The sequence below is a fragment of the Aethalodelphis obliquidens genome, unplaced genomic scaffold (assembly GCF_003676395.1).
Source record: "Aethalodelphis obliquidens isolate GAN/ISIS:26980383/991018 unplaced genomic scaffold, ASM367639v1 scaffold33, whole genome shotgun sequence".
In the NCBI taxonomy this organism is placed as follows: Eukaryota; Metazoa; Chordata; class Mammalia; order Artiodactyla; family Delphinidae; genus Aethalodelphis; species Aethalodelphis obliquidens.
In genome coordinates, this window is record NW_020837977.1 from 4,101,953 (window position 1) to 4,116,246 (window position 14,294).

At 35.2% G+C, this 14,294-nt stretch overlaps 1 protein-coding gene across 11 annotated transcripts in view; it reads left to right on the top strand.

The window, feature by feature from the left end:
• STAU2 (staufen double-stranded RNA binding protein 2) overlaps positions 1-14,294 on the top strand; it is a 309,733-nt gene that overhangs the window by 34,566 nt on the left and 260,873 nt on the right. For all 11 annotated transcript variants that reach the window (XM_027127905.1, XM_027127903.1, XM_027127902.1 and 8 more), the window contains one exon: positions 8,476-8,635. In XM_027127905.1, coding sequence (XP_026983706.1) covers positions 8,476-8,635 — 160 coding nt within the window. The remainder of the gene's footprint in view (positions 1-8,475; positions 8,636-14,294) is intronic.

A 14,294-nucleotide genomic window follows, 5' to 3' on the forward strand; every position in this document is an offset into this window, starting at 1 on the left:
TGAACGACTTGTAGAGGCCAACCCCTCTATTTCTGTACTAAATCCCAACCCTTCTCACCTTTTCAAGGTCATTCCTCTAGCTTTCTCTCCCCTCCCCTCCCTTAAGTTTCTTCTGTGTCATTAAATTCCCCTTCTAATGCGCCAGGTTTGTTGTGGTCCACATTCTTTTTTCTAGACAGTCCCAGATTCCTTTGGGTTTTAAGGAGATCTAGAGATCCCTTTGACAACCTACACCTACTGCTCTGGGTGTTTTGGTCATAGACCACACCATTTAGCCTGTTGCTCATTTTTAAAGAGTGAGTACTAGAATACTTAGCATATTCTTGAATGAAAGATAGTATTTATGAGTCTAAGTAATATTAATTAATAATTATTGTTAATATTAATTGGCTAGGTCTGGATCCTTTTTGTGGAAAGCAAAGTCCTTTGCATTTATGCATGTCTACCAGTGGTTTTAAGTGAGATATAAACTGTATTTTAATGAAATAAATGATTATCTCTGGCATGAAAAATTTAAACCTAGTCCCAACTCATTAATTTTCTTGGGACATTAACCAGTTATATGGCAATTTCCATATATATACATATATATTTTATACACACACACACACACACACACACACACTCTCTCTCTCTCTCTCTCTCTCTCTCTCTCTCTCTCTCTCTCTTACAGTAGTGGTTTTCAGCCTTGGCTATTCATTGGAATCACCAAGGGAGCTTTAAAAAATACTTATGCCTGAGTCTCACTCCCAGAAATTCTAATTTAATTGGTCTTGGATGAAGACATCAGGATTTTTTTAAAGCTCTCAAATGACCCAGATGTGCATCCAGAGTTGAGAAACACAGGATAGAGATTAATGTCTTCAGGCTGGTATAGAATTGTCTTCTTATACATACTTCATGGGAGGTAGTGATCTATCTACATGCTTTCCTCTTTCCTCCATTGAGTCTTACAGAATGTGAACAACTTGTACAACTTTTGATGTGTGATTATTAAATAAAAGATTATATATATATTTAAGAAATTATTTATTTATTTATTTTTGGCTGCGTTGGGTCTTCGTTGCTGCGCACAGGCTTTCTCTAGTTGCGGTGAGCGGGGGCTACTCTTTGTTGTGGTGCTCGGGCTTCTCATTGCTGTGGCTTCTCTTGTTGCGGAGCACCGGGTCTAGACATCTGGGCTTCAGTAGCTGTGGCACGTGAGCTTCAGTAGTTGTGGCTCGTGGGCTCTAGAGTGTAGACTCAGTATTTGTGGTGCATGGGTTTAGTTGCTCCGCGGCATGTGGGATCTTCCCGGACCAGGGATCGAACCTGTGTCCCCTGCATTGGCAGGCAGATTCTTATCCACTGCGCCACCAGGGAAGCCCTAAATAAAAAATATTTTAATGTTTGCCTTGTCCCCTTTTGTTTTTATACTCACTTTTTAATTGAACTCTGAAGTAATTTGTTACACTTTATATTAACGTGAATTACTATGACATTGCTGTATCTCTTAAGTACCTAAATCCAGTTCTTTATTTTTCCTATGAATTGTTTTGATTTTCTCAAATCTCAGAAGGCTATTATAATATAGAGTATAAGGAAGAGAGCCATGAATAACATAAAGTGGTATTTTCTTTTTTTACTTTATTTCCCTATTTTGATGAGTTGTGTATGTGCATGGCTAAGTGTTAAGAAAGCTGCTCTCGTACTGACACTTTGAGAAGGTTTACTTTGGAATAGATATCACTGAGGGAGGCAGTATTACCCAGTGGCCTTGAAGCGAAGTGTTTTTTTTTTTTTTTTTTTTAATTCTTGCTAGATTTCCCAAGCGTGATCTTTGCCCTGCATTATCCAGCTTGTGTGGCCTTGAACAACTAATTTAGAATCTCAGCTTTCTCATCTGTAATTTGAGAACTATGATACCTATTCTAGTGTAGTATAATGGAATGATGATTTGTAAATTTTCAGCAATTATGTTGATGATGGAGGTACCCAGATAATTGTCTCATTGCATGTTAGTTGTATATAGGATTAAAAAATCCTTGGTAAAATGTCTATTGAGTATTTATAGTATGACAGACACTGTTCGTTATTGGAGCTTTCTACTCTGCTGTTTCCTGCGATGCCTCTCTTTGTATACTCTGGATTCAAGTCCTTTATTAGATATGTGCTTTGCAATTATTTCTGCTTCTTTGTGGCTTATCTTTTTTTAACATTGTCTTTTGAAGAGCAGTAATTGTTAATTTTGATGAACTCCAGTTTATCCATTTGTTCTCTTATAAATTTTGCTTTTGGTATTATATCTAAGAAATCTTTGCCCCATTAAAGGTCGTAAGATTTTCTTCTGTGCTTTCTTCTGGATGTTATATAGTTTAAGTTTTTACATTTGGGTCTTATATTTAGATCTAATTGCCAGTTTGAGTTAATTTTTGTATATGATGAGTTATGGAACAAGATATATATATATATTTTTTGCATATGGATGTCCAGTTGTTGAAGAGATTTTCCTTTCCTTACTGCATTGCCTTGGCACCTTTGTCAAAAATCAGCTGTCCATATATATGTTTGTTTATTTCTGGACTCTGTTCTGTTCTGTTGGTCTATTTTCCTATCTTTATGCAAATACTATGCTGTTTTGATTACTGTAGCTTTATAATCTGGTAGTACCAGCCCTCTAATTTTGTTCTTCGTTTTCAGAGTTGTTTTGGCTATTCAACATCCTTTGCATTTTCATATGAATTTTAAAGTCAGCTTGTCCATTCTATAAAGCACCTTGCTGGGATTTTGAATAGAATTGCAATTAATTTATAGCTCAATTTGGGGGAAACTAACATGTTAGAAAAACTGAGTCTTCCAACCTATGAACAGAGTATCTCTTATTTATTTAGATATTCTTTAATTTCTGTCAACAGTATTTTGTAGTTTTCAGTGGACAGGTATTTCTCATCTTTAGGTTTATCTCTTTCATATTTTTGATGCTACTTTAAGTGGTATTGTTTTTCAAATTTCAATTTATAATTCTTATTAAGAATTGTTAGTATATAAAAATACACTGATATTTTTCTGTTTTATATATTTTATTTTATACATATTAAAACATTGAAATATATGTATAACATTTGTGTATAAATATACACATATGAGTATGTAGAATAAAAGTGCAAATACAGAAATCAGAAAATTCCTACTTTTTCCATTGTAGGTTAACTTTATTTGATACTGTGAAATAGTGCTAAAAATAACTGCCTCTCTAATATAGGGAATCTGCATAGTGCCTAAGAATTTAGGAGAGAGAAATATATCAGATTACTTTTTTTTCTAAAAATTTTTAATACAATTTTTAAGGTTACTTCCATTTACAGTTATTACAAAATATTGGCTATATTCCCCATGTTGTACAATACATCCTTGAGCCTATCTTACACCCAGTAGTTTGTACCTTCCACTCCTCCATCCTTACATTACCCCTACCCCACTCCCTACTGGTAACCACTAGTTTGTTTTCTATATCTGTGAGTCTGCTTCAAAAATACACTGATTTTTCTATATTGATCTAGCATCTTGCAGTCTTGCTAAACTCACTTATTAGTTCTAGTAGACTTTTTCTTTCTTTTTTTTTTTAAGATTCTGGTCGGTGTCCCACAAGCTATTTGTAAATAAAGACAGTTTTAAATCTTACTTTCTAATCTGAATGTCTTTTATTTATTTCTCTTGCCTAATTGCATTGTCTAGAACTTACAGTGCAATGTTGAATAAAAGTAGTGAGAGCAGATATCTCTTAACTTGACTTTATGGGCAGACATTCAGTTTTTCTTCATTAATTTTGATGTTAGATGTAGCTTTTTCTGTAGATGCCTTTAATCAGATTGAGGAAATTCTTTATTTTATTTTTTTATTATTACTTTTTTGCTGGGAGTTTTAACATGAATAGATGTTGGTTTTTGTCATATGGTTCTTCTACATTGATTGAGATGGTCATGATTTTTCCATTTTTTTTTTTTAATTTTTCCATTTTTAATCTCTTAGTATTGTGAGTTACATTGACTGACTCTGAAATGTAGAATAAACCCTTGCCTTCCTGGGATAAAATGCTTGGTTATAAAGTATTATCTCATTTCTATATTGATAGATTCCATTTGTTAATATTTTGTTGAGGATTTTTATGTTTATCTTTATGAGAGGTATTGGTGTGTAGTTTTATTTTGTTTTCCCTGGTAGTATCTTATTCTGGTTTTGGTATCAAGGTAACGCTAGCTTCATAGAATAAGTTGAGAGGTGTTCCTTCTGATTCAAGTTTTGGGAAGAGTTTTTGTAAATTGGCATTATTTCTTTCTTAAATGTTTGGTAGAATTTATCATCAGAACCATCTGGGCCTAGAGTTTTCTTTGTGGAAAGATTTTAAATTACAGATTGAATTTCCTTAACATTTATAATGCGTTCAGGTTACCTGTTTCTTCTTGAATGAGCTTTAGTAACTGTGGCTTTTAAGAACTTAGGTTGTTGAGTTTATTGGCATAAAGTTGTTAAAAAAAAATTCCCTTGTTTCTTTTTAATATTTTATGAATCTGTAGTGATGTCACCTCTCTCATTCCTGATACTGGTAATTTGTGTCTTATCTTTTTTTCATGATTAGTCTGCACAGAGTTTACAAATTTTATTGATCTTTGTGAAGTACCAGCTTCTGGTTTTATTTTTTTTTCTCTATTATTTTTCTATATTTATTTTCTTATGTTTGCTTTTATGTTTATTACGTTTTTTCCTATTTACTTCAGGTTCGAGTTACTCTTTTTCTGGTTTCTTCAGATTAAAGCTGAAGTTAACTTACTTGAGACCTTACTTCTTCTCTAGTGTAGGCATTTAGTGCTAGAAATTTCCCTTTAGTACTGTTTTAGCAGTGTCATCTTTTGAAATGTAGAGTTTTCATTTTCATTCAGTTTAAAATACTTTCTATTTTCCCCTTGGTTTCTTCTTTTACCCATAGGTTATTTAGAAATGTGTTACGTAGTTTCCAAATATTTGGAGATTTTCCAGAGATCTTTCTGTTCTTATTTTCTAATCTAATTCCATTGTGTTCAGAGAGCATACTGTTCATCACTTGACTCCTTAGAATTTGTTGTGACTTGTTTTATGGTCCAGAATATTGTCTGTCTTGGTAAATTTTTTGTGAGAAATTGAGAACAAATGTATATTTGTTCTTCTTGGGTAGATGTTTTAAAAACATTGCAGTCAGGTTATGTTGGTTGATGGTGTTGTTCAGGTCTACTGTATTCTTCCTGATTGCTTGGTCATTGTTATATCAATTATTGGGAGAGAGGTATTGAATCTCTGACTTTAATTGTGGATTCTTTATTTCTCTTTGCAGTTCTGTTAGTTTTTGCTTCATGTATCTTGAAACTCTGTTATTAGTCGCCCAAGTGTTTAGGATTGTTAATCCTCTTCTTGATTAACTGGCCCCTTTATCGTTATGAAATGACCTTTGTTATCACTGGTAGTAGTCTTTGCTCTGGAATCTACTTTGTCTGATATTTATATAACCATTCTGACCTTTCATTGCTTTATGTTATCATGATAAAGTTTTTTCTATCCCCTTGCTTTTAAACCATGTGTCTTTATAGTTGAGGGTAGCATACAGTTGGATTTTGTTTTTTTTATCCAGTTTGACAATCTCTACATTTCAAATGGCATTTACACAATTTTGTTTTAATTTTCATAACCATTCTCTGTGTTCTTATTACCCCACTTTCACTAAAGAAGTAAGAAAACAGAGGGAAAGAATTAACTTCCCTAATGTTACACATAGTAAATGGTGGATTGTGACTTCAGCTCATAAACAGTATGTCCCAGGAGTCCTACTCAAAATTATCAAATTTTTATTGTAGTGGGACTCTTTTTTTTCTCTCCAGTTTTATTGAGATATAATTGACATAAAATGTTGTATTAGTTTTAGGTGTACAATGTAGTAGGATTCTTAAGAGGTTTCAGAAAAGCAGAGGATTGACTTGGATGCATTTGCATTTTATAGAATGTTCATGTTGGTGATGGCGCGGTTTGTGGGATCTTAGTTCCCCAACTGGGGATCAAACCCAGGCCCTGGCAGTGAAAGTACGGAGTACTAACCACTGGACCACTAGGGAATTCCTAAGAAGGATAGTTTGAATGGGAAAGTCTTAATGTTAAAGGAGTGATATTAGGATGGTCTTACAGTAATTTAGGAGAGGGATACATTGATACTCTTCACTAAGATATTGGCAAACATTACAAAGAAAGGCCAGATCTGAAAAATATTTTTGAGGTTGAATCAACTGGATGCAGGGGAGAATGCAGAGAGAAATGGAGCAGGCAAGGAAGACCATTCAAAGGTGTCTGGCCAGTGAGACTGGGAAAGTGATGACATCTGGAAGATTAGGAGGCAGGAAATCTGAGTTTATAGGGGCTTTAGACTAAGGTGGTGACAACAGAAATAGCAAAGAACAGTTTTGAGGTGTTGTTAAATAAGTCTTAGGAAAACAAGGATAAACGAAGAAGCTATTGAGGTTTTGAACCTGAATTAATGGAAGAATAATGGCTGGAAAATTCTGGAGCATGAACTGATTTGGAGGAGAATGGGAGAGAGAATGTTTTCTTTGTGGCAGAGTTCTTTGTTACATACTGTAAGTTGAAAGCCAAAAGACCTGGTCATTGAAAAGTCGTTTTAAAATCGGGGGTCAATGAATTAAAGATATGTTTTAGGTAAAAATTTTAAACTGAATCAGAATAAAAGAAAAATTATTCACTTTTAATAAATATGTACATATTTTGAATTTCAAATGCTTATAAATATTTTCAACTCTGTATTTTGAAAAATTGAAAACCTACAGGAAAAACTGAAAGAGCAGTATAATGGATCTTTCAGATTTACTAATCATTCAGTTATTTACTGCACTGCTACATTTACTTCTCTTCTTGCTCTTCTGTATAAATACATACTTCTTCCTTGAACAATTTGAAAATAAATTTCAACCATCATGACATTTTATCCTTAAATACTTGTATATCTATCTTGTAAGACCAAAGACGTTCTTCTTCATAACCATAGTACTATAATCACTCAAGAAATTTAAACTTGACTGAGCTTGTTTAGTATATTATAGTCTATAGTCAAATTTCCCTGGTTGTTCTCTAAATGCCCTTTATACTTTTCTTCCCAGTACGAATCCAGTCAGGGATCATACATTGTACTTTATTACACCCCATCATGTCTCTTCAGCATCCTTTAATCTAGGACAGCCCCCATGCATTCTTTTGTTTGTTTTTTTCTTTCATAATATTGACAGTTTTGAAGAGTTTAGGTCAGTTGTCTTATAGAATATACCATAACCCAGATCTGCCTGATTGTTTCTCTATGATTAGATTCAGGGTAAACATTTTTAGCCAAGAATGCTACATACTTCTCATTGGATCATATCAGGAGGCACATGATGTCCCTTTGAATGATTATTGATGATGCTAACTTTAATCACTCTGTTGTTAAAGGTATTTTCTACCTGATTTCTTTCCTGCAAAGACATTTACTTCTTCATAATTAATAAGTATTTTGAGGTTCATACCTTGTATTCCTACAAAGTAGTAAACTGTCTGTGGAGTAAAACAGCAGATTGTATGTGTATCCTGTAACTTGATCCTAAATTTTAAAGGTGAACAATAGGTTTTTGGATGCATATGGAAATCCGGTGTAAATGGAATGTTAGGATGTGCAAGGGGAGGGGTGGGTGTGAAATGAAGATGGACAGGTAGCTCCTTTGTGCCGTGTTACAAGGGGAACAATCGAAGGTTTTTAACCTGGTGGTGTTTGGAGTGATGCAGTTGGATTTGAGTTTTCAAGATAGTTCGATTTAGCAGCAGTCAGTTGGCTTAGATATATTATTATATCTAAGCTAAGATACATCTAGTGTAGCAGTGTCACTGGCAGAGAGAGGAAGGAGATTTGAGAAATATTCATGAGGTTAAAATTGACTGAATTTGGTGACTGGTTAAAGGTCGGTTGTGGAGGATTGAGAGTTCCTTGATGACAGAATATTTAATAGGATTTCCTGACTCACTGACTAGATTGTGCTAGGTATAAAGTTTAAGGAATTAGATTTTGTAAAAGTTACAGAGACACAGACCTTTTGGATTCTCGTATAGTTTCTCTTACTCTTTGTTCTTATTCTACTTTTTTGAAGACTGACTGACATTAACAGTATGATTCCATTTAGGGAAGCGATTTCTTCTTGATACATTCTACCCAACATGTACACTTAGAGCTGCTGTTAAGCCTTTGGATAGAACAGAATTTGGCACAATCTCTTAAAATTCGTTCACTAGTTAGAATAAGATTTTTGTTGCAAATGATCTGTAAGCTCAACTCTTGCTCTAAAATTTTGATTCTGTAGTGTATCTATTTTTCTCTCAGACAGCACACTTTATTTCCTGAAAAATTTCAATGTTTTCTTTGTCTCTGTATGTTTTTCCAAGATGTTCTCAGTGCAGCTGAGTCTTGGGGAGCAGACATGGGAATCCGAAGGGAGCAGTATAAAGAAGGCCCAGCAGGCTGTTGCTAACAAGGCTTTGACTGAATCTACGCTTCCCAAACCAGTTCAGAAGCCGCCCAAAAGCAGTGTTAACAATAACCCAGGTATGGCCCTGACTCGTTTCCTCCTGTTGTCATCTTCTGCATGTGCTGCTCTCTGTATTTTCCTTCATACAGGCCCATTGCATAGTCAACAGGTATTGACAGCACAGCTGGTAAAGACAGCCGAATAATAACTGAAGGTGAGAGAATGAAGACGGTAATTGTAATTATTTTAAAAATTTGCTTTAGTGGATACTCTGAAGGTGCATTATTTACTTTTTATGTGTGACAAAAAGACATTTGGATACAAAGAACAGAAAATAGGACTGAGTTTGTTTTTCTAAAGCAAAGATAGAAATGATCAGTTTCTCTTTCTAAATGTATAATATATAATTTAATAATTAAAAAGTTATTCTTTATTTTAGTTTAATAGAAAATTATAAAATTAGCCCTAAGCATCTTATTATTTTATTTGTTCATGTAGAAATGGTTGCCATTTACATTTAGAACATTCACATGGAGTTTAAGAAACCCACAAATCCGAAAAACCCACCTGTGTGTAATATACTGCTAAGTAAATGAGTGTTCTAATTTTAATCTCCTAAGAATAATTTTAAAAAGTTGTTCTAATTGCATGCAGTACCAAAAACATTATGTGTCCAGTTATCTCTTGGGAAGCGCAAACCTGTATCAGACACAGTGCATGAATTAGTAGCCTCAAATTAATGAAGTTCCGTAAGTTTAGTGCCAGCCCTGTGTCCATTTACTCATCTGTTAACCTATTAATGCAAGTGGCTACCTTCTGACCGATACTGCTTTAGATGGAGTACTTTTGTGACGGAGTGAAAAAAGACACTTGCCTGCCGGCAGCGACTCTGTAGTCTGTTTAATTATAGTTCACGTGCTTATGGTCAGAGTCAGGTCAGACACTTCTTTCCCACATGGCATGTGTTAGGTAGACAGTCTCCTCTTGCAAGGACTGCCTTTTCCAGAACTCCATGACTTTCCTAGTAGTAGTCCTTTTGCATCTGTTCAGCTGATTCCAGTATTTATTAAGTATGGGTAAATAAGCAAAAATATTATTATAATAAAAAAAATCAATTCAGCTTGAAGCTGGTAAGAGACTGTCTACTTTCTTAACTTTTAAAACTCTCTTCAGATTACTGGTTGATCATTAGCACCACACCACCACCGCCTCTATTAAGCATTTGTTTGAATATATCTAAGAGTTATAAACCATTGTCCTTTGCTGTGGGGATTTTAGTCATTTACATAAAACATGTAACTCAGTGGTAAAGATTAAGTACCAAGTGAGTAATAATAGGCATCGGTATTATAAGTAATGATAAACATGGACTGAAGTAGTTGAGGTGAGATGTAGGTCATGAATAGAGAGTAGGCACGTACGTATAGAGGAGAGAAAAGAATATTCCAGGCTGAGGGAATACGATGAGGAAAGACATTGGAATAGGAATCTGGATGATGGGTTTTGCAAAAAAAAATTTTTTTGTAGACGGTTTTTAATTAGAGCAGGTTAAGTGGCTAGTAAGAGGCAAGACGAGAGATGTAGTTAGAAAGTAGGTTGTGATGGACTTGACTGCAGCTTTAGGAGATAAATTTTATCCATAGTTTGGATTAATTTTCACGAGCAGGTGGATGATGTGTTTAAAAGAGCAGTTTAGGAAGTTGAGTTTGACATGTGAATGGAAGGTGGAAAATACCAAAAGCAAAATCAGTTAGGAAACCACTGCCATAGTTTACGGGTGAAGAAAGAAAAGAAACACACGTGCATGGAATGCTGTTGCCCCCTCCTCTGCTGGAATATTGGCGCGGCAGTTGGAATGGACAGAAGGACAAGTGTCCATTTGTGTTGTGTGCTGAGCTTTGGGTCAGGTCCACTTCCAAGGGTTGTAGCCGGAGGTAAACTAGCAAAGGAGCCAGAGGAAGGAAACAGGAGAGTCTGTCTTCCTGGCCTTTCAGACCAGTGGAGATAAGAGTTTCCACCGTGGAATGTTGCAGTGAGCTGACAGAACGAGTAGATTTTGGGGGGTAAATTTTGATTTTATTTATTTTTATTTTTTTGTATGACATTTTACACGTTTATTCACTGTTGAGGTAAATTTTTAAAATAAAGCCTAATATTATGTTCTGGCAAGTGCACAGATTATGGTTGTTGAGCCTTGATGGCGTTTTGCACTGTGAACACTTTGCAGGCTTTACCAGTACCTCAGAAGCCTCCCTCATGCCCTCTTTTAGTGGTTAAACATCTCCAAAGGAACCACTCTTCTTCTCTCTGTCATCCTAGATTTGTTGTGCCTGCTTGTTGGAATCATGCATCATACTTTTTTGTGATAGCTTGTTTTTCTCAGTGTCATGTTTGTGAGATTCATTGTGTTGTGTGTTAACAGTCTAGTATTTCTTTGCTATGTAGTATCCCACTGCATGGATATACCACAATTTACTTATTCATTATACTAATGGTGGACATTTGGGTTGCTTCTAGTTTGGGGCTGTTAGAAGTAAGATTGCTATGAATATTCTTGTATGTATACATTTTTGTTGGCTGTGTAGCTAGGATTGGAATTGTTGCGTCGTAGGTTTTGCATGTTTTCAGTGTTAATACATAATGTCAAACATATCACATTTCACTCCCACTAGCAGTATATGAGAGTTTTCCACATCCTTGTCAATATGGGGTATCTTAAAATTTCTACCTGTTCTTCTGGGGATATGGTGGTATTTCACTGTGGTTTTAATTTGCATTTCCCTAATAATTAAAGTGATCACCTTTTCATATGCCTGTTGCCATTAGGATCTTCTCTGCTGTTGATATATTTTTCCTGTTAAGAAACTGCCTTGTCAGTTTTTAAATTTTTTCAATTTTTTATTGACTTATAGGGTTCTTACGTATTCTGGATTAATATACTTTGTCAGATATGTGTATGGCAAATATCTCCATATTCCTAATGGTGCATTTTGATGAACATAAATTTTTATATTAATAAAGTCTAATTTATTAGTCTTTTCCCTTATGGTTAGTGCTTTTTAAAAATTGAAGTCTAATTGACATATAGCATTATATTAGTTTCAGCTGTACAACATAATGATTTGGTATTTGTATATGTTGTGAAATCACCAGAATATCTCATTAACATCGGTCACCATACATAGTTATTAAAATATTTTCTTTCTCATGATGAGAACGCGTTAGATATATTCTCTTAGCAACTTTCAAATATAAAATACAGTATGATTAACTATAATCACCATGCTGTATATTACATCCCCATGATTTATTTATTTTATAACTGGAAGGTTGTACGTTTTTGACCCCTTTCACCTATTTACACCTCCCCCCACTTCCCACCTCTGGCAGCCACCAATCTCTTCTCTGTATCTATGAGTTCTGTTTTTTTGTGTTTTGTTTTTTTTAGATTCCACATGTAAGTGAGGTCATATGGTGTTTGTCATTCTCTGTCTGACTTATTTCATTTAGCATAATGCCTTCAAGAGCCATCCATGCTGTCACAAATGGCAAAATTTTTTTTTTATTGCTATATAATAGTCTATTGTATATATGTATCATCACCTCTTCTTTATCCATTCATCCATCAGTGGACACTTAGCTTGCTTCCATGAACGTGGGGGTGCATATATCTTTTCAAGTTAGTGTTTTTGTTTTTTCGGGATAGATGCCCAGAAGTGGAATTGCTGGAATGGTGGTGCTTTTTTTGTGCTCTTTAAGACATCTTTATCTCCCACAGAATTGTGACGATAACCTCATATTATTTTTAGAAGTTTTATTATTTTATCTTTTAAATTTAGATCTACAGTCTGTCAGGAATTGAGGTTTATGTATGAGGTGAGGTAGGAGTCAAAAGATTTTTTTCTTCCTTTTAATATATAACTTAGCACTTTTATTGAAAAGACAATCCATTCCTGTCTGCACTGCAGAGGAGGGGAGATCTAGTCCTGACTTCACAGGAAGTAGATGGACCTTAAATAGTAGTTATGTCCCAGAGAGGAGTTAAATTTAGTACAGCATGGGTAATCTGCTGTTAATGAGGAGGATATCATAGAACTACTTTGCTTTCTCCTTCCTCTTATTTTTTTAAACTTTTTTTAGAAATAATTTCTTATACATATAAATTTTGTAGAAAGAGTACATAGAGCTCCCAGGTACCCGTCACTCAGAAATGGTTAACATTTCTGAATCTTTTGAGAATAAGTTACGGACATGGTGTCCCATTACCCATTATTTCTTAAGTACACAGACACTGTCCTATCAGGAAGTTAACATTGATTTGGTATCACCGTGTAATCCACAGACTCCAGTCACACTTCACTGATGGTCCCAGTTACATCCTTTGTAAGACCAGCATCTAATCAGCATCATAGACTGTTTCTCTTCATTCCACTTCAGTCTGAAACAGTTCCTCAGTCTTTCTTGTTTTTTATGACCTTGACGTTTCTACACATCATTTGTAGAATGCGCCTCACTGGAGTTTGTCTGGTGTTTCCTCATGATTTATGCAGTTTTAGCATGAATATCATCACAGAAGTGACCTGGGCTCATCTCGGTGTTTCATATCAAGAGACACATGATACTGATTTGTCCCATTAGTGATGTCTTTTGTTTCTTGGTGAAGAGTATGTCTGCCAGGCTTCTGTATTGTAAAGTTAATTAATTTTAAGTATGTTTTATTATTAAATAATATAATTAACAAATATATTTTAAAATAAATTTATTTATTTATTGTTTATTTTTGGCTGCGTTGGGTCTTCGTTGCTGCACGCGGGCTTTCTCTAGTTGAGTAGCGGAGAGTTGCGGAGGCTACTCTTCATTGCGGTGCGCAGGCTTCTCATTGCGGTGGCTTCTCTTGTTGTGGAGCACGGGCTCTTAGGCGCATGGGCTTCAGTAGTTGTGGCAAACGGGCTCAGTAGTTGTGGCTCACGGGCTCTAGAGCGCAGGCTCAGTAGTTGTGGCGAATAGGCTTAGTTGCTCTGTGGCATGTGGGATCTTCCCAGACCAGGGCTTGAACCCCTGTCCCCTGCATTGGCAGGCAGATTCTTAACCACTGTGTGACCAGAGAAGTTCTGAACAATTATTTTCTGAGGAGGTACTTTGAGACTATATAAACATTCTGTTTCTTGTCAAACTTTCTTTCACCTACATGAAAGACTGATGATTGATGATTCTTGTCTGAATCCATGGTTACTCTGAAGGTTGCCAAAGGGTGATTTTTAATTCCATGTTCTGTTTCGATTTATTAGTTGGCATTCTACCCAAGAGCTTTCTTGTCCCTGTCATTTTTTTTGTTAGTTTATTTATATCACTATAGACTTTTGGATTTCTGTTTTACCTACAGGTTTAGGATCTACAATCGTCATTATTTATTTTGATGCTCAGATTGTCCCAGATTTGGCCAGTGGTATGACCACTTCAAGTTGACTCCTGTGTCCTTCAGATAATTTCCTCATCATTCTTTGGGCATTTCTTTCTGGCACGATAAGATGTTCCTGGGTCATCTTGTGTTTTCCCTGCCCTGACTCCAATAATTTCTCCAAGAGCCCTGATTTATTGATTAATCAATTCATTCTTTCAGCAAATATTTATTGAGTGACTACTATGTTCCAGGGACTTTTCTAACTTCCTACAAAGTTGTTTCTTTAAGTGTTAGTAATACATGGCTCCTTGAAAACTAGTTGTGGCATCTTGTTT